Source organism: Oncorhynchus mykiss, chromosome 3 (genome assembly GCF_057628025.1).
Source record: "Oncorhynchus mykiss isolate SJ-2025 chromosome 3, ASM5762802v1, whole genome shotgun sequence".
NCBI lineage: Eukaryota > Metazoa > Chordata > Actinopteri > Salmoniformes > Salmonidae > Oncorhynchus > Oncorhynchus mykiss.
Window position 1 is genome coordinate 53404808 of NC_143024.1, and position 20326 is coordinate 53425133.

The 20326-nt window shown below is 43.4% G+C and overlaps 1 protein-coding gene and 1 long non-coding RNA gene across 3 annotated transcripts in view; one reads left to right on the forward strand and one right to left on the reverse strand.

The window, feature by feature from the left end:
* LOC149984588 (uncharacterized) overlaps window positions 1-20326 on the reverse strand; it is a 238972-nt gene that overhangs the window by 214002 nt on the left and 4644 nt on the right. The gene's annotated exons all lie outside the window — the stretch shown is intronic.
* Window positions 1-20326, forward strand: part of LOC110519971 (tomoregulin-2-like) — a 182662-nt gene that overhangs the window by 135280 nt on the left and 27056 nt on the right. Inside the window, exon 5 of the mRNA XM_021596899.3 lies at window positions 20016-20112. Coding sequence (XP_021452574.1) covers window positions 20016-20112 — 97 coding nt within the window. The remainder of the gene's footprint in view (window positions 1-20015; window positions 20113-20326) is intronic.

Genomic DNA, 20326 nt, shown 5'->3' on the forward strand with positions numbered 1-20326 from the left:
TTTACAGAAATACTCATAATAAACATTGATAAAGATACGACTATTATACATGGAACTTTAGATAAACTTCTCCTTAATGCAACCGCTGTGTCAGATTTCAAAAAAACATTACGGAGAAAGCAAACCATGCAATAATCTGAGTACAGCCTTTAGACAACAAAGCAGCCAAAAAGATACCCGCCATATTGGGTAGTCAACATTACTCAGAAATAGCATTATAAATATTCACTTACCTTTGATATTCTTCATGGAATCAATCTTTAGGATGTTTTTACCATAAAACGTCATTAATGTTCCAACCGGACAATTCCTTTGTCTGTACAAATTAAGTGGAACGTAGCTACCTTTCACGTGAGCGTGCCAGACCGAGGCTTTGGCACTCTGCCAGACCACTCTCTCAAAGAGCCCTTATGAGCCCCTCCTTTAGAGTAGAATCCTCAAAACAGGTTCTAAATACTGTTGACATCTAGTGGAAGCCTTGGGAAGTGAAACATAACTAATATCACCCTTTATCTTCAATGGGGGCGGAATGGAGTTAAACTACAAACCAAATTTCCCAGTTCCTGGTTGGATTTTTCCTCAGGTTTTTGCCTGCCATATGAGTTACCTTATACTCAGACATCATTCAAACAGTTTTAGAAACTTTAGAGTGTTTTCTATCCAAATTTACTAATTATATGCATATTCTAGCTTTTACGCCTGAGTAGCAGGCAGCTTAATTTGGGCACGTTTTTTATCCAAGCTACCCAATACTGCCCCCTACCCCAATGAAGTTAACGTTTGCTTGCTAAAACATGAACTAAAATCCCAATCCATAGTGTAACGTTACTAGCAATACAAACTGATTGTCATAGCTAGCTAAAGTTAACCAAATAGGTTCAATGTTAGTTAGCAAGCCAGCTATCGAACTCCAGCTGGCTAGCTAACAGCAAGCTTTGACTTGCAATGAAAACAGCTTTCTGACAAAATTAGAAATGAGATATATCTGGAACTGTAGCTAGTTTCTTACCCGTATACCTGGATGAAAACTTCAAGGCAGACTGCAACCCCCTTTATTATGTTTTCAGAGAGACACTGTAGCGACATGGATTGTCTATATGTGCGTGTGTAGTTGTGGGTATGTAGTGTGTGCCTGTGCATACACTGTATGTGTGTGCATGTGTGTGTGTACATACACTACATGCATTTGTTTATATGCAAGCATATATCTAATGTGAATGTGTATGGTCATTTGTGTGTGTGTGTGTGTAGATACGTAGTTCTGTCAATGTCCAGGATGAGCATGTTTGTCTGTGTGCATACATCCACTTGGACAAGAATGAGTATGTGTTTCTGCTCAACATATTTTGCTCTCTATCCATCTGCTGGCATAGAGAGTGGAGAGCAGAATGCTCTTCTGCAGTGAGGAGCAGTGGTGCACAGATTGATAAACAGAGCAGCATGCTCCCTTCCCAAATCTGGGTTGCCTCCCAAATGGCACCCTGTTCCCTGTATAGTGCACTACTTTTGAACGGAGCCCAATTCAAACTGGGTAACCCAGTTGTCAAACCTGTTTCCACTGTACTGGTGTTAGCTACCTGTCATGGACTCATGGCCATTTTGGTTATTTTGGAGGGGAAAAGGGGATTGTGAGAATGTACAGTTTCAGGCAAAATGTCTGGTTTTGTAGCAGTAGCACCAATTACTGTGTATTTACACAGAGTATGTCATTTGACAGAATATTGCATGTTGGGTAATGACTATTGCATGTTGGGTAATTACTAAGGAAAGATCAAAGACAAATAGATGATGAAACATATTGCTTTGAGGATTTCACATTCTGTTATTTGGAAAATGTAACGCCTCACTGGGTGAGCAATTGCACAACTAGCCTATTGAAAACCTTCATTCTTTGGAACAATATGCAACATAACAATTCTCTAGCTACAGTAAACAAAGTTGTTTTTCCTGATATATACTCAGTGACCGTTTATTAGGTACACCTGCACAAAAATGTTTTGCTCCTAAAGACAGTGAGTCACATGGCTGTGGCTTGCTATTTAAAGCAGTCAGACAGGCATCGAGTCATTCAAATCAAATCAAATCATTCAGCTACTGTTCGATTGAACATTTGAATTGGCAAAACGAGGGACCTTAACGACTTTGAGCGTGGTATGATCGTCGGTGCCAGGCGCACCGTGTCCAGTATCTCAGAAATTACCGACTTCCTGTGCTTTTCACACACGACACTGTAGGGTTTACCGAGAATGATGCGAAAAACAAAAGACATCAGCGGCAGTCCTGTGGGTTAAAACAGCTTGTCAGTGAGAGGTCGACTGGGGTGGTCCCGGCAACGCTGGAGAGGAAGGCTCTGGCAGCACTGGACTGAGGAGCTCTGGCGCCTCAGGAATGAGGGGCTCTGGCGCCTCTGGACTGAGGGGCGGGAGTTCTGGCAGCGCCGAACAGGCGGGAGACTCCGGCTGCGCTGGAGAGGAGGAAGGTTTTAGCAGCGCCGGAGAGGCGGGAGACTCCGGCAGCGCTGGAGAGGAGGAAGGCTCCGGCAGCGCTGGACAGGCAGGAGCACCTGTAAGGATGAGACGGAGAGACAGCCTGGTGCGGGGGGCTGCCACCGGAGGGCTGGTGCGTGGAGGTGGTACCGGATAGACCGGACCGTGCAGGCTCACTGGAGCTCTTGAGCACTGAGCCTGCCCAACCTTACCCAGTTGAATGGTCCCGGTCGCCATGCCAGTGCGGCGAGGTGGAACAGCCCGCACTGGGCTATGCAGGCGAACCGGCGACACCGTGCGCAAGGCTGGTGCCATGTAAGCCGGCCCAAGGAGACGCACTGGAGACCAGATGCGTAGAGCCGGCTTCATGGCACTTGGCTCGATGCCCACTCTAGCCTGGCCGATACGCGGAGCTGGAATGTACCGCACCGGGCTATGCACCCGCACTGGGGACACTGTGCGCTCCAAAGCATAACAGTGCCTGCCCGGTCTCTCTAGCCCTCCGGTAAGCACAGGAAGTTGGCACAGGAAGTTGGCACATCAGAAGCCTCCTCCCTAAGTTTGTTTTACTCACTGCTCTAGCACACTCTGCTAACCCTGATGTCCTTGCTGTGTCTGAATCCTGGCTCAGGAAGGCCACCAAAAATTCAGAGATTTCCATACCCAACTATAACATCTTCCGTCAAGATAGAACTGCCAAAGGGGGAGGAGTTGCAGTCTACTGCAGAGATAGCCTGCAAAGTAATGTCATACTTTCCAGGTCCATACCCAAACAGTTCGAACTACTAATTTTGAAAATTACTCTCTCCAGAAATAAGTCTCTCACTGTTGCCGCCTGCTACCGACCTCCCTCAGCTCCCAGCTGTGCCCTGGACACCATTTGTGAATTGATCGCCCCCCATCTAGCTTCAGAGTTTGTTCTGTTAGGTGACCTAAACTGGGATATGCTTAACACCCCGGCAGTCCTACAATCTAAGCTAGATGCCCTCAATCTCACACAAATCATCAAGGAACCCACCAGGTACAACCCTAACTCTGTAAACAAGGGCACCCTCATAGACGTCATCCTGACCAACTGGCCCTCCAAATACACCTCCGCTGTCTTCAACCAGGATCTCAGCGATCACTGCCTCATTGCCTGTATCCGCTACGGAGCCGCAGTCAAACGACCACCCCTCATCACTGTCAAACGCTCCCTAAAACACTTCTGTGAGCAGGCCTTCCTAATCGACCTGGCCCGGGTATCCTGGAAGGACATTGACCTCATCCCGTCAGTTGAGGATGCCTGGTCATTCTTTAAAAGTAACTTCCTCACCATTTTAGATAAGCATGCTCCGTTCAAAAAATGCAGAACTAAGAACAGATACAGCCCTTGGTTCACCCCAGACCTGACTGCCCTCGACCAGCACAAAAACATCCTGTGGCGGACTGCAATAGCATCGAATAGTCCCCGTGATATGCAACTGTTCAGGGAAGTCCGGAACCAATACACGCAGTCAGTCAGGAAAGCTAAGGCCAGCTTCTTCAGGCAGAAGTTTGCATCCTGTAGCTCCAACTCCAAAAAGTTCTGGGACACTGTGAAGTCCATGGAGAACAAGAGCACCTCCTCCCAGCTGCCCACTGCACTGAGGCTAGGTAACACGGTCACCACCGATAAATCCATGATTATCGAAAACTTCAATGAGCATTTCTCAACGGCTGGCCATGCCTTCCGCCTGGCTACTTCAACCTCGGCCAACAGCCCCGCCCCCCCCGCTGCTCCTCGCCCAAGCCTCTCCAGGTTCTCCTTTACCCAAATCCAGATAGCAGATGTTCTGAAAGAGCTGCAAAACCTGGACCCGTACAAATCAGCTGGGCTTGACAATCTGGACCCTCTATTTCTGAAACTATCCGCCACCATTGTCGCAACCCCTATTACCAGCCTGTTCAACCTCTCTTTCATATCGTCTGAGATCCCCAAGGATTGGAAAGCTGCCGCAGTCATCCCCCTCTTCAAAGGGGGAGACACCCTGGACCCAAACTGTTACAGACCTATATCCATCCTGCCCTGCCTATCTAAGGTCTTCGAAAGCCAAGTCAACAAACAGGTCACTGACCATCTCGAATCCCACTGTACCTTCTCCGCTGTGCAATCTGGTTTGTGCAATCTGGTTTCCGAGCCGGTCACGGGTGCACCTCAGCCACACTCAAGGTACTAAACGATATCATAACCGCCATCGATAAAAGACAGTACTGTGCAGCCGTCTTCATCGACCTTGCCAAGGCTTTCGACTCTGTCAATCACCATATTCTTATCGGCAGACTCAGTAGCCTCGGTTTTTCGGATGACTGCCTTTCCTGGTTCACCAATTACTTTGCAGACAGAGTTCAGTGTGTCAAATCGGAGGGCATGCTGTCCGGTCCTCTGGCAGTCTCTATGGGGGTGCCACAGGGTTCAATTCTCGGGCCGACTCTTTTCTCTGTATACATCAATGATGTTGCTCTTGCTGCGGGCGATTCCCTGATCCACCTCTACGCAGACGACACCATTCTATATACTTTCGGCCCGTTATTGGACACTGTGCTATCTAACCTCCAAACAAGCTTCAATGCCATACAACACTCCTTCCGTGGCCTCCGACTGCTCTTAAACGCTAGTAAAACCAAATGCATGCTTTTCAACCGATCGCTGCCTGCACCCGCATCCCCGCCTAGCATCACCACCCTGGATGGTTCCGACCTAGAATATGTGGACATCTATAAGTACCTAGGTGTCTGGCTAGACTGCAAACTCTCCTTCCAGACTCATATCAAACATCTCCAATCGAAAATCAAATCAAGAGTCGCCTTTCTATTCCGCAACAAAGCCTCCTTCACTCACGCCGCCAAGCTTACCCTAGTAAAACTGACTATCCTACCGATCCTCGACTTCGGCGATGTCATCTACAAAATGGCTTCCAACACTCTACTCAGCAAACTGGATGCAGTCTATCACAGTGCCATCCGTTTTGTCACTAAAGCACCTTATACCACCCACCACTGCGACTTGTATGCTCTAGTCGGCTGGCCCTCGCTACATATTCGTCGCCAGACCCACTGGCTCCAGGTCATCTACAAGTCCATGCTAGGTAAAGCTCCGCCTTATCTCAGCTCACTGGTCACGATGGCAACACCCATCCGTAGCACGCGCTCCAGCAGGTGTTTTTATTTATTTATTTTTCTGCTCTTTTGCACACCAATATCTCTACCTGTACATGACCATCTGATCATTTATCACTCCAGTGTTAATCTGCAAAATTGTAATTATTCGCCTACCTCATGCCTTTTGCACACATTGTATATAGACTCCCCCTTTGTTTTCTACTGTGTTATTGACTTGTTAATTGTTTACTCCATGTGTAACTCTGTGTTGTCTGCTCATACTGCTATTCTTTATCTTGGCCAGGTCGCAGTTGCAAATGAGAACTTGTTCTCAACTAGCCTACCTGGTTAAATAAAGGTGAAATAAAAAAATAAAAAAACAGGTCTCCTACCTGGCTTCGCCATACTTCCTGTGTGCCCCCCTCCAATACATTTTTGGGGCTGCCTCTCGGGCTTCCTTGCCAGCCGTGTTCCCTCATATCGCTGGCTCCTCTCTCCGGCTGCCTCTGCTCTCCTAGCTGCCTCCACATGTTCCCATGGAAGGTGATCCTTTCCCGCCAGGATCTCCTCCCATGTGTAGCAACCCTTGCCATCCAATACATCGTCCCATGTCCATTCCTCTTTGCGCCGCTGTTGCCTGTTACCACGCCGCTTGGTCCTGTTGTGGTGGGTGATTCTGTAACGGTTTTCTTGAGTCGAAGGAGAGGCGGACCAAAACGCAGCGTGGTTATTATTCATGGTTCTTTAATAAAGAAACTATACATGAATAGACTAACAAAACAAGAAATGTGAAAAAACAAAACAGCCCTATCTGGTGCAAACACAGAGACAGGAACAATCACCCACCAAACAGGCTACCTAAATATGGTTCCCAATCAGAGACAATGACTAACACCTGCCTCTGATTGAGAACCATATCAGGCCAAACACAGAAACAGACAAACTAGACACACAACATAGAATGCCCACTCAGATCACACCCTGACCAAACAAAACATAGAAACATACAAAGCAAACTATGGTCAGGGTGTTACACCGTAGAAGTGTCACTGTCTACTAAGGCTAAGCGATGAATAAGTATTTTTTCTAATCATCTTATCAGTATTCCTTTGCACACCTTGTTGGGGAGTGATTGTTGTCAGTTCGTGATTGGGTAGTGCTCCAGCATGAGAATAACCCATTTAATAGTCTAACACTGTCAACATTAGGCTCTTGGGGTCCCTCAATGGATTTAATTGTCATTGTAGGGTTTAGGATAAAGACAGATCCAATCCATTGCACCGTGTGTAGGCAGGCCTGTATTTCAAGCAAATTTTCAACACCCGTCTCTGGATAATATTCAATGGTTAACTCTCGAGGGGCCACACATGGTTTACTGCTGTATGACGTTTTTCACTCTGTTTCAGATTAATTAAAACAACAAAAAGCTTAAACGTGTCACCAAATGTGACATTTGCGCTTGGCCTTTTTAGGTACTGTACCAATAGCATATAAACCAATGCCACAAACCAATGACACTGTCATATATAATGTATACATGTCTCCTTTTATGAAAATAGATGGTTGACGGTTCTTTTCCATAGAAATTCAACATTCCTCACCCTACCTGTGGGATATTTACAAGTTTTGTGTTTCCCTTTCGCCTCTCATCAAATCCCTTAATAGTGTCATTATTTACATTGCAGTCATTACCGCCATGTCTCGTATTCTTTGTCATTTTTTCATCCCTGTCATTGCTTCTGTCGCCCTTGACTTGCTTTTGAGAATTCAGGCAAGGCCATTTGGCTGCTGGTAACAAATGACTTTGTAAAAAGAGCTATAGACAAAAAAAAGAAGAAAACAAATGAAACATTTGAATCTGGACTTCAGTGATATCATCTTTTTCGATATCAATGTCCATTATGTTTATGGATTGTTTGACTGTGGCCTCTATTCATATGTGCATGGGCCCTGTGTGCCACTTTCACAGATTCAATGATTAGGGGCACCAGGCTGTTGATAATGTCATTTTGATAGATTTTTTTAATCGTTTAATTGTCGGTGCAAGTCTTCTAATAATGGATCATCTCTCAGTGCAGGCAGATTATGGTTCAGAGAGTGAATAGTCCTCCATTCCCTATAGTTCATGATGACGTTCTCCCTAGACACTATCAATGATTTCGACAACTGCTATATGATTTCCTGTATCAAAATAAAATGTATGTCACATACAGTGTACAGCAGGTATAAAAGGTGCAGAAAAATGCTCCCTCAACAATGCAGTACATTCATCAATGATCAGTAATAACAATGAAAAGAGTCAAGTAAAAAATAACAAGTAATAGTAATAATTATATACTATATTTACAAATATATAGTGGTTAGAGAAATCAATAGTGTATATTAGAACAGCAGCGTTGACTGTGTGCAGTCTGTGTATGAGTTTTGACTGTGTGGTTGTTGTGTGTGTGTGTGTGTGTTTGTAAGGGTTGGATGTGTGGGTAGCAGTGGAGGCTTCTCAGAGGACGAAGGGGAAGACCATCTTACTCAGTGAATTTCATAAAAAAATTAATTGTGAAATATTTAAAAAAGTTATCCTTTTAGATAAAACTATACTAAATCTATTCACGTCACCAAATAATTGATTGAAACAAACTGTTTTGCAATGAAGGTTTACAGTAGGCTTAGGGGCATTCTGTAATATAGCCCAATGGTGTAGCTGGAGGACAGTTACATTTTGTCCGCCTCTGGGTACATCGACTTCAATACAAAACCTACGAGGCTCATGGTTCTCACCCACTTCCATAGAATTACACAGTAATTATGACAAGTTCCGGAGAACATCCTCCAACATATCAGAGCTCTTGCAGCATGAACTGACATGTTGTCCAACCAATTAAAGGATCAGAGAATGAATCTAGTACTGAAAGCATAAGCTAGAGCTAGTTAGCACTGCAGTGCATAAAATGTGGTGAGTAGTTGACTAAAAGAGAGACAATAGTTGAATAGTTTTGAATAAATTAATTTCTTCCAAAATTAAGGAGAAATAATATATATTTTACTTTCACTTAACTAGAAAATGCAGCTATCTAGTTTAGCCTACTCAAACAGAGACATATGCTATGTTAACTAGCTGGCTATGGCTATCCAACACTGGAACTCTTCCAAGTCAAGGTAAGCTTTTGGTTTTATTACTCTTTTGCCACCGATGTAACTTCTAAACTGCTTTCTGACTGTACACTGTACTGCATGATTGTAGCTTGTTTTGTATGGGTTCGCTAACACGTTAGTTCTAGTAGCTACAGTATATTTACTTAGACATGGCAACAATATGCTGCTCCCGCTATGTCCTCTTGTGTTCATTCTGTGTCTTCTTGACCTGCAGTTTCTCTCCCAGCACACTCTCTCTCCCTCTCCCTCTCCGTGTGACTGTGGTTGGAGACAGGTGTGCTGGAGTCAGAGCAGGTCCCTAGCAGCTGCAACTCGTTTCATAATCAAGACCTCTACAAATACTCAGTCCACATCCACTCTGCCAGATTGTAATCTCTGCTCAGTCAGTTCATGCTTCTAGCTATTTATGATTATTCAAGATCCTGTTACTCTGCTGTGCCAGCTTCCCTGCCTGACGCTGTTTATCCTCTCATTGCAGTTTACCGCTCTGTCTCCTGTCTCCCGTTCCACATCTCACCACCCTACTTCCCTGTTCTGGATTTAGCTCACCACCACTACCTTGGATTCCCCTCCAGACCTGTTTACCCAGTTCTACCCAGCTCACTCCAACCTCAGTCTCCACATTTGGTTTACTACAACTCATCCGAGCTTCCCTGGATCTACACTCCATATCTCCCTGTGTTATAATAAATATCTTGGTTCATTCATCCCTATTTCCTCGTCTGAGTCTGCTCTTGGATTCCCCTGTGTCGCTCCGCCTAACAAATATAGGCTGTGTGTAGTGGTTAGCGGTCATGGTTATGAAGGTTTGGCTTGGAAAGTTTTTTTTGCCTGGTCACAGCTGATGTGTTGTGCACTGAAGTCCACACACACAAAGGGAAAAGGTGAGAGGAGGAGAGCACTTAGATAGTTATAAAGACAACGAGCAAAGATTATGCTGTTTTTATGTGGCTGCTATGAAAGTGAACTGTTTGCATGTGATCTGGGGTGTATTCATTCCACCGATTCTGTTGAAAAACATTTCTTAAATGGAAGAAAATGGAATGAAATGGGGAGAAACATACCTGAATTTGTCCAATAGCAACTGTTGGACTAATGATTATACCCTAGATCAGCTTGATGCAGGCAAGAGTGTGCAAGGCGATATTGAATGTGTCCGTCTGTCACCTTGATTACTCAAAATTCCCTTGATGTGTGCACCTACGTTGTAAACTTTCATTCATAGGCTAGGTTGTAGCCTTAACCTATCAATGTTACATTGAGCTGGTTGAATGGAATAGGAATGACTGTCATCCTAAATGTTGTAATAGAAATAAGGCAATGCTCATAAAAAAATTACAATCCTCCCTCATCTTAAATGTCACCGACCGCCACTTGTGGATAGTCCGTGCAAATCATTTCTAAGGTGCATATGTGACTCGTTTCAGGAAACTAGGTGTATGTCGCTTGTCACTACTTCACAGGAGAGCTATTTGAACTTCAACTTTTTTTTAATCAAAATGCATATCTGGGCAGAAATGTGCCTTAATATCAAACTTGTATGCCATCTGAAAATACGAATACATTTGTTAAATGATGTGCCTAGTTTGTTCAGCCACAGAAAAAGTAAGCAACCTTCCCACTAGCCATGATTGGCTGAGATAATGAGTGGACTGGACATGCCAAAATATGAGTTTGGATTGGTCTGCCATGTTGCAATTTTCTGTCCATAACAGCTAGTCAGTATGTGTAGGGAATCCTTTCTAACACGGCTTTTTTCAAAGATATAATGTAGTAAAACTGCAGAAGTGTTACTCTCCACTTTCTGGAGGACTGAGTTTTGAAATCAGTGGAATTAGAGTATGATAGTTAAGGAGGTGGAGAAAATTCTGCCATTAAATTGCAAATATGCAGACGGAGTCGAAAAGAGAACACACAGAAGGCTGTTGTGTAAAACACGTGTCTCCGGATTACATCTTCAAACTAAGGGCAACCATGGCATCCTTGTCCATCCATGTGTAGGGGTAACATAGTCTAGCTAGCTACATTTTCAGATATTTCACATTTCCAATTTTGTCAGAAAGTCATTTTCATTTTAAGTTAATGTGTATTGTTAGCTAGCTAACATTAGCTGGCTGGCTAGCTAGCTAATGTTACATGTATGATCTGTGTAGTAATATTATTGGTATCTCAGAGCCATTTGCATTTCTAGTTATGGCTAATGTAAGATAGCTAACATTGAACCTGGTTGGTTAGTTACCTGCAGATTCATGCAGGATAGTAATGTTATGAGTTGGGATAATGGTTCACTGTTCAGCTAGCTAGCTAGCTAGCTACCTACATGTCTTAACAAAAGACTCCACTACGCAAGTAACTATTTCAATAGAATGTTCATGATGTCACTGCGACAACTGTCGATAGACATATCAGGGAAATTCGCTTTGGCTATCTACTCTGATTTCAAAGCACTGTCGTCTAAGTGTGCCAGAATATAGATTAACTGACAAATGTATGAATGCTCAACACCCATTGAATATGGCCAGTGTCAGTAAACTTTGTCAAAAAAAGCGTAATTAAATTGTTGCCAGCAGCACAGTTGCAGTCACCAACGCTCTGGATAACATAAAAATAGCCTAACCATGTCTGCTAGGTCGAGTAAAATGGTCAGTGAGCTGTTCTTTCATTTCTGTCTGGAAGTAGCTAGGAAGCTAGCCAATGTTAGCCAGTTCGCTTGGGCGCTTGATTGATGTTGTTAGGTCAGAACGCTCGGATCAACCCTACTCCCCGACTCTGAGTTTACGAATGCCCAGAGGACACTCTGGCATTCCAGATTAAATTAACAAACATACCCGTAGTATAAACCAGCCTTTAGTCTTGAAATCGTTGGTTGTTTACTACATAGCCTCACATGTGAATCCTTAAAGTGATGGGTGGGGCTAAAGCTTAAGAGGGTGTGAGCGATGCAGAATGGGTGTAGACAAAGGGCTCTCCAGTGGGTGTACCAAAACCATTTTCTCAAAAGACAACTTTGTAAGTTTATCAAATCTTAAAGCAGAATTACTTTCCCATTGTTCCTGTACTGTATGATATACCATTTTCTAGCTATCTACTTTTATCCAATGTAAAAAGCACAATTTCAAATGTTGCTATATAAGACCGAATCAGGCATTTGATCATGCGGTATTCCAGGTCGGGGGAAAATCTTGAGGGTTTGTACATTCCTACAATGACACCATGAGTAGTTTATCATAAAAGATACTCCTCCACCTTTGTTTTTCCTGCAAAGTAATTTTTTCCTGTCCATGCGATGTACAGAAAACACTGCAGGCTGTATAGCCACCAATAGCACCTTCCCATTTAGCGAATTCTCAGTAAAACTGATTAACTATCACTCTGGTAGGAAATGTATGCTCTAAACGTGTAATATACTAGGAAGTGGAGGGTGCTTTGCCCTTCTCCTTAGTCTGACTAGAACGCCAGCACCTATTCTGTGTCTTTTTGCGAGGACTCCTGTGATGAATGGAATTGCTTTGGATATTCAATACAAAGCTTCCAGGTTTGGAAAGTCGAATTTGTGGAAAGTAATCCCTGATTTGATGTCCAGACCAGATGTGCTTGTCGGTCATAGGAAATAATAATAGAAACGTTCAAATAAAGTAAAAATGAAAAAAACGAAGGGGGCTTGGTTACCTAACAGATACAGTAACTAGAGCTGAACTGACTGTGGTAGCTACTAGCTAGCTAGTTCATTCGCTTCAGACAGAACTTCAGTCCAGACAGGATGAAACATGAAATGCATTAGCTAACGTTACATGTCAGTTGCACTACTAACTTAGCACAATAAATATGTTTTTCTGTTAAGTCAAACATCTATTGCCTTGCCAGCTACGTACATCAGTCAAATAAAGAGTAGCCAGTTTCTTCCCAACTTGGAGAAAAAGTACAACACACACAGACAACAGCCGCATGCTCTGTGGTGCATGCTCTGGTGTCCTCTCGGTTCTAAATCCACTCGGCCAAACAGCCTACCCGACCGCTCTGAGGTGTCCGCATGGTCCTAAAGCACCCCGCAGCCTCTTTTTTTTTATCAGAGCACATTAATAAGACTGGATGGGGGGCAAAAATACAATTTCAGAATGTAGGGGGGTCATGTCATTGCCACGAAAAACAACTCACCCAGCACACTGTTATTGCTGTCATATTATCAACTTCCTTTTTTTGTTTGTAGCATGTTCATTTAAGAAGATTTGTTTCTTTTACCTTTTAAAGGGTAACTCTCAAACCCAATTTCAGTCATTTCCCAACTCCTTAAACTGTATTCAGTTGACAAGTTGGGGGGAATTGCTCATGAACACTGATCCCAAAAAATAAAGGGAACACTAAAATAACACATCCTAGATCTGAATGAATGAAATACTCTTATTAAATACTTTTTTCTTTACATAGTTGACTGTGCTGACAACAAAATCACACAAAATTATCAATGGAAGTCAGATTTCTCAGCCCATGGAGGTCTGGATTTGGAGTCACACTCAAAATTAAAGTGGAAAACCACACTACAGGCTGATCCAACTTTGATGTAATGTCCTTAAAACAAGTCCAAATGAGGCTCAGTAGTGTGTGTGGCCTCCACGTGCATGTATGACCTCCCTACAGCGCCTGGGCATGCTCCTGATGAGGTGGCGGATGGTCTCCTGAGGGATCTCCTCCCAGACCTGGACTAAAGCATCCGCCAACTCCTGGACAGTCTGTTGTGCAACGTGGCGTTGGTGGATGGAGCGAGACATGATGTGCTCAATTGGATTCAGGTCTGGGGAACGTACGGGCCAGTCTATAGTATCAATGCCTTCCTCTTGCAGGAACTGCTGACACACTCCAGCCACATGAGGTCTAGCATTGTCTTACATTAGGAGGAACCCAGGGCCAACCGCACCAGCATATGGTCTCACAAGGGGTCTGAGGATCTCATCTCGGTACCTAATGGCAGTCAGGCTACCTCTGGCGAGCACATGGAGGGCTGTGCGGCCCCCCAAAGAAATGCCACCCCACACCATGACTGACCCACCGCCAAACCGGTCATGCTGGAGGATGTTGCAGGCAGCAGAACGTTCTCCACGGCATCTCCAGACTGTCACGTCTGTCACGTGCTCAGTGTGAACCTGCTTTCATCTGTGAAGAGCACAGGGCGCCAGTGGTGAATTTGCCAATTTTTGGTGTTCTCTGGCAAATGCCAAACATCCTGCACGGTGTTGGGCTGTAAGGACAACCTCCACCTGTGGATGTCGGGCCCTCATACCACCCTCATGGAATCTGTTTCTGACCGTTTGAGCAGACACATGCACATTTGTGGCCTGCTGGAGGTCATTTTGCAGGGCTCTGGCAGTGCTCCTCCTGCTCCTCCTTGCACAAAGGCGGAGGTAGCGGTCCTGCTGCGGGGTTGTTGCCTTCCTACGGCCTCCTCCATGTCTCCTGATGTACTGGCCTGTCTCCTGGTAGCGCCTCCATGCTCTGGACACTCCGCTGACAGACACAGCAAACCTTCTTGCCACAGCTCGCATTGATGTCCCATCCTGGATGAGCTGCACTATCTGAGCCACTTGTGTGGGTTGTAGACTCCGTCTCATGCTACCACTAGAGTGAAAGCACCGCCAGCATTCAAAAGTGACCAAAACATCAGCCAGGAAGCATAGGAACTGAGAAGTGGTCTGTGGTTATCACCTGCAGAACCACTCCTTTATTGGGGGTGTCTTGCTAATTGCCTATAATTTCCACCTGTTGTCTATTCCATTTGCACAACAGCATGTGACATTTGTCAATCAGTGTTGCTTCCTAAGTTTGATTTCACAGAAGTGTGATTGACTTGGAGATACATTGTGTTGTTTAAGTGTTCCCTTTATTTTTTGAGCAGTGTATATACATTTTGTGGTGGGTAAACATAGTTGTACCTAATCCCAACTTCCTCACTAAAGCAGACTTACCAGAAGTCCAATGGCTTGCTCTGATATTAAAATGATGTGCATCGCAAGCAAATAAGGATCTGGTCAGTGAGCTCATAGTGGTAAGGTGCCAAGTTATTGACATCTATTGCCACTAATTCCCCATGGGGTGCAAAAAAAATCTTTGAAATGTGGACTCACATTTACTGTAGTATTGTGTTGGTAAAAAAACGTACAATCACCTTGAAAATGAAAATTAGCGTCTCAATTAGATTCAAACCGCATTGAAGTATTTACGCAGTAGCTCTTTTTCCAATGGTAAAATTAACTCACAGATTGGATTTGGGTACTGTATAAAAACCTACAACTACGACCCCTCTCAAAGGTATGCTTTCACTTTTCTGAGTTAGACATGTGGGCACGGGAAGAATATTGTAAATAAAGGATTTGAAAATATATACATCTGCCCCATATGAGCAAACTGTCTTTGCGGATTTTGCCACCAATCAATGGTTAGGAAAAAAAATACAACAAGTTGTCATGACCTACATTGTCATCTATTTCTTGTTATGATGGATGCAGCTACGAATATAAACGTGTTATCCTTATAGCCCGTTTTTTTAATTTTTTTTTTTCCCATAAAAGCACATCGATGTGTATGAAACGGAATATTATGTAACGTCAGTAGTCTAGTCAAGGAAGCAAGGAAGGATGCACTCCACTTACCAAGACCATTGCCAAATACGGCATGCTGTCACATGCTTTTGTAGTAAGCCTTGAGGTGGCACCACCCAAAACATCTAGAAGAGAGTGTATTTCATAACTTGAGGTGACAGATGCACCTTATCAAGGTGCCTCTACATCACGATGTCAATGGTAGAGTTGGACTGTTAGGGGCAAAAAGAGCTAGATTACTAGTAAGCGAATATAAATATATAACGTTTGCTTTTTTTTTTTTTTTTCATGAAAGTTACTCTTTAAGGAGGATTTTTGCTATAGGTAACCACAATCTGCAATATCAATTGAGTGGGAAACAGGGGTTTGTGTATGTACTGCAATGCCGGTTTGGTTCAATTGATGTCTTGCACATCGCTTATCAAAACTATATACTTGCCAGTACAAGTATTGAAAGTGGCATGCAGTCTTTTTACGTTACAGTCATCAAGCTCTACTGAGTTGAAAGGAAATTAGGATCAACCAGTAATAACAGTGAAGCATATGGTTTACTCCATTCTGAAAGCTGCATTGTCCTAGTGACCACACACCAGCAACAGTCCTCATCATCCAAAGCACCGTGTGTGTGTGTGTGTGTGTGTGTGTGTGCTTCCATGCTTGTACGTGCCATTTCCTTCTCTGTGTTTGTAACCAAGGTCGCTCTTGAAACACTGTTTTTTAGAGGTGTGTGGGCTTCATTCATCATCCCTGTGATAGGTGCTGCTGGAGTGCCCTAAATCTCCATCTCTCTCTCATTCCCACTCTCTCCCTCTGTCTCGGTTGAGAGAGGGGTCTTGGTCAGTGTGGGGAGCTCTATTACTGAGAACAAAATCAAACTCTACCATACATCTCTTATCTGTTGCGTACCATTTATTCGTCGCTCTCTTTATTTCTCTCTCTCCCCCTTTCTCGCTCCATTTTTGTTCTCCGTCTTTGGCTCCCCCTTTGGGTCTTTGGAAAAGATTGATTGTACGTTTGATGTATTTGTATGTGTGTTACTATGATAAAAATACAACATTTGTGTAAATACATTTTCCCATGGTTAAGGCTGGGCAGTATATCCTGCTCCTCCTCCTTTCCTCCTCTTCTCTTTTTTCAATAAGTGTCACATTGCATGAGCTTACACTCTTGTATGCTTTTTATATACTACATGCAACATTTCTGTTATTACTATGATCCAAGTGCATTGAAATTGCGTATGCCCCATGCATGTGGACCTTATTAGGCTTAGCTTACACTCTTGCATGTTTTTTTATAATACATTTCTGTTATGTGTAATTGTTAACCACCCATTTAAGTCAGTTATTACAGGAATCTTCTATGAATCTTGTAAGTGTTGCAAAAGTGTATTTGCTACCATATGTATTAGTGACAAGTTCCAGGTAGAACATATAAGAATTCTTCTGTTTCTTTTCCAAATGGGGCGCTGGTCAGCTTCTGGTTCCGATCAATACAGTGTGATGTGAAGAGTACAAACAGGGCATTTTGTTACAGTCAGTACCTTCATGTGTCTCCTGATTCCTGGGATGAGTAGACAGGAACAGGGGAGATGTTGTGTAGTGTTGCGACCAAAATAATCGGGATATGGGGACTTGGGAGGAAAGAGGGTAAAGCACTGCCTGGTGTCCCAAGTCACTTTGTAATTTTACTGAGTGTAGGGTGGGTGGGGAGAGGGGTAGGTGGGTGTTGGGGGTATTTATGTGTAGTGTGTGCGTGCGTGTGTGTGTGTGGATGGTTGTGTGTGTGAGGTGAGGTGAAGCGTTTGGGTAAGGGATGCAGTTTAAAATACAGCTTCAGTATGACATGTATTCATGTTTTATACAACAGAGAATATGTAAGACAGGCTGAAATGAGGTGTTTTGCAATCAGCAGTCAATCATGTCAATTCAACCTGGATAAGAAAATTCACAGAATAATTGAACTGTCAACTTCAAGTCTAATGAAACCTCATTTGAACACTTGAATGCAACTCACATGTTCTAAATCAATTGTATGATATATCCTTTTGTAAACTATTTTGCATATTTTCTCTGGTTGGAACTTGCAGTTGGTATTGTTACTGTATGTAGTACTGCTTTGGGATTCAAGCTGCTTTTTGCTGTTTAAGAGAATGGAGGCTCACCTTATCTTCTGGAGAGACCTAAAGTATAGAATAGTCCCATGAATACAGAATGGACACCTTTTCTTGCCTGACTGGGTTATAATCTTCACAGAGACAGGGACAGAGAAAGCGTTTTAAGCATTCAGGATGTGTGTTTGTTTGTTTGTGTCTGTGCTCTGCCAATACCTAAGGGCAAAGACACAGGTTCAAACAAAAATGGAGGAATGGAGAGGAATTTTCAAACTGTCACTGCAAGGAAACGTTCTATTTTCTTGTTTTTGCCAATCTTTTTCTCCTTTCTACTGGTGTGTTAGGACTTCAGGCACATGTATTTACATGGTCAGAACCAATACTGAGATCAACAAAACAAGGAAATAATTATAACCTAAACAAGGCTTGATTGAGAAAGTGCTATCCAGACAATCCCAGACTAAATAGGCACTGAAAGTCAGAAAAGGGTCACAAACCAAAGCACCAATCGGACCGAATACAGTATATACAAGAGTAGACAAAAAAATAACTAACCAGACAAATATGAATGGATGTACGATCATGATGTAGGGATTGATACATTTTTCACAAGGGAAAACCAAGTCTAAAATGTCAAAGTGGAAATTACAAACTTCTGAAGCCTTTTTAAATCTGTATTGCAGGAAAGTTCTCCTGCAACAGGGAGATCAAATTAAGATAAAACAAAGTGCTTACCAGACCAAATTTGCACGAGTAGACAAACCAAAGCACTACCCAGCAAACATGTTCACATTGGCACGTTGTGGGCCCAATGCAGGTTAATCCGAGCGTTCTGACCTCACAACGGCAGTCAAGCACCCAAGCTAACTGGCAAACGTTGGCTAGCTTGTTAGCTACTTCCAGACACAAATGAGAGAACACCTGACTTTGACCATTTTGCTCTCGCAGGCTAGCTAGCTAGCTAGCTGACAGGTTTTTGGCTTGGCTAGCTAGCTGGGTAATGTTTTTGTTTGAAAAATGCATTTGGACACTGAGATTTCACCTGGCTGTCAATTGCTGATCTTCTGAGAACATAATTTGAAGAGTTGCCTGAAGCCTGTTAGGAATGAGAGATGGAGGAATACAGTAGTGCTGAGGCAGAGGGCTCGTAGTGAGGACGACAGGCTACATACTATCCTGAACTTTGTGCTGTGAGCTCTCTGAGCATCACCCAAGTGTGTGCTACACAGAGTGGAACAGAAGTTCAGTGGCTAAAAGAGTCAGGTTGGTTCCAAGACTTGCCCTCTACAAGATCATCAGCAGACTCCATCATCGTCATCCACCATCCTCTGACCAGATCTCTCCTCTCAAGCCAAGAACTGACCCTCTACATCTTCAGAGGAAGCACATTTCAAAGAGTTGGCCTCTATTGGTTGACCTATCATGAAATATTGCTTGTTTGTTTTTTGCTCTTGAAGCACTTTGATATTCTATGAAAAGCTCTATAGAAATCAAGTTAATTATGAATTATTATTACAACAGTAATAGGCTGACCAGGTGAATCCAGCTGAAAGCTATGCTCTCTTATTGATGTCACTTGAAGATGAAGGGGAGGAGACAGGTTAAAGAAGGATTTTTAAGCCAAACATGTACGAGTGTAGACAAACCAAAGCACTAATCAGACCAAACATGTACAAGAGTCGGCAAAACAAATAGTGAACGAACCAAAACAAGGACAACGCTTCATGAAATTAACACTAAAACTGACTTACCAGTTCAAAATAGGACAAACCAGGTCAAACAGGCACTAAACCAGATGAAAGCTAGACTAAAAACCAGGATTATCCAGTCCAAAGATTATTTACAAACACCACAAGGCAACAACTCAAGGTAGGGGGTAAATGAAGGATGCGAAACAAGGGATTCTCTGAGGGATGCTTTTTGAGCATAAGCTCACAGGCAACCAGAAAGCACTCTAGTCCTGCCACCTACAGCCGGTGGCTCCCTAGCACACATAATATTTTTTTTTTATGATGGAATAAAGGAGAGACTCTAGAAATATCAGCAGGGATTTCAGGCGGCAGGGATGGAGACAGGGAGGGATGGAGAAAGGGAAAGAAGGGACGGAAGGAAGGAAAGTAGGAATCAAAGTGACCGTACGGGCTGATCGTTGGATAGGGTGGCTGTAGAGGCACTTGAGACGTCTGACTTCGGTTGCTAGTGGTCACAGTAACATTTTGTGATTGAGGAATTGTGAGATTGTGGTTTTAGTGTTTCTGGGGGAAGTAAACTTATTGAAACACTGTGTGTGTTTGTATATATGGGTGTCTGTAGGGGCCTTAAAAGGGCCTGTGAAGTTGTGGGTTTGATTCCTGCATGCGGCCACTAATACGTTGGTTAAATGACCATATCGTTATTGTGTGTGTATGTTTGTTAAGCAAGAGGGGTTTAACTGGCTGCATGCTTAGCTATTTTGAAAACAGCAAAAATAAATCAAATACAATACAATGATCAAATAAATAAAGTTTGGCGTTAGATCTGTTAGACTTATGTCTCTGTTTCCATCTCTTGCTCTCTCAGGGGGTGAGGGGTCAGCGGAGACTGGGCAGAAGGAGACGTCTACCTGTGACATCTGTCAGTTTGGGGCGGAGTGCGATGTGGACGCAGAGGACGTATGGTGAGTAAACATCAGGGTTAGTGCACAGTTGGCCAACTCATTTAGGAGTCATAACAGTAACCGTAGTACATACTCAGTGGCCTTGTAGATAGTGTCCACCCTGAGTTAGGAAGGTTTGGAGTTTAACCCCCAGTAGAGTCATACGAACTGTCACAGGTGTGATCTAAATCCTGTTTTCCCTCAGGAGAAACCAACGTCATTACCATTAAACCAT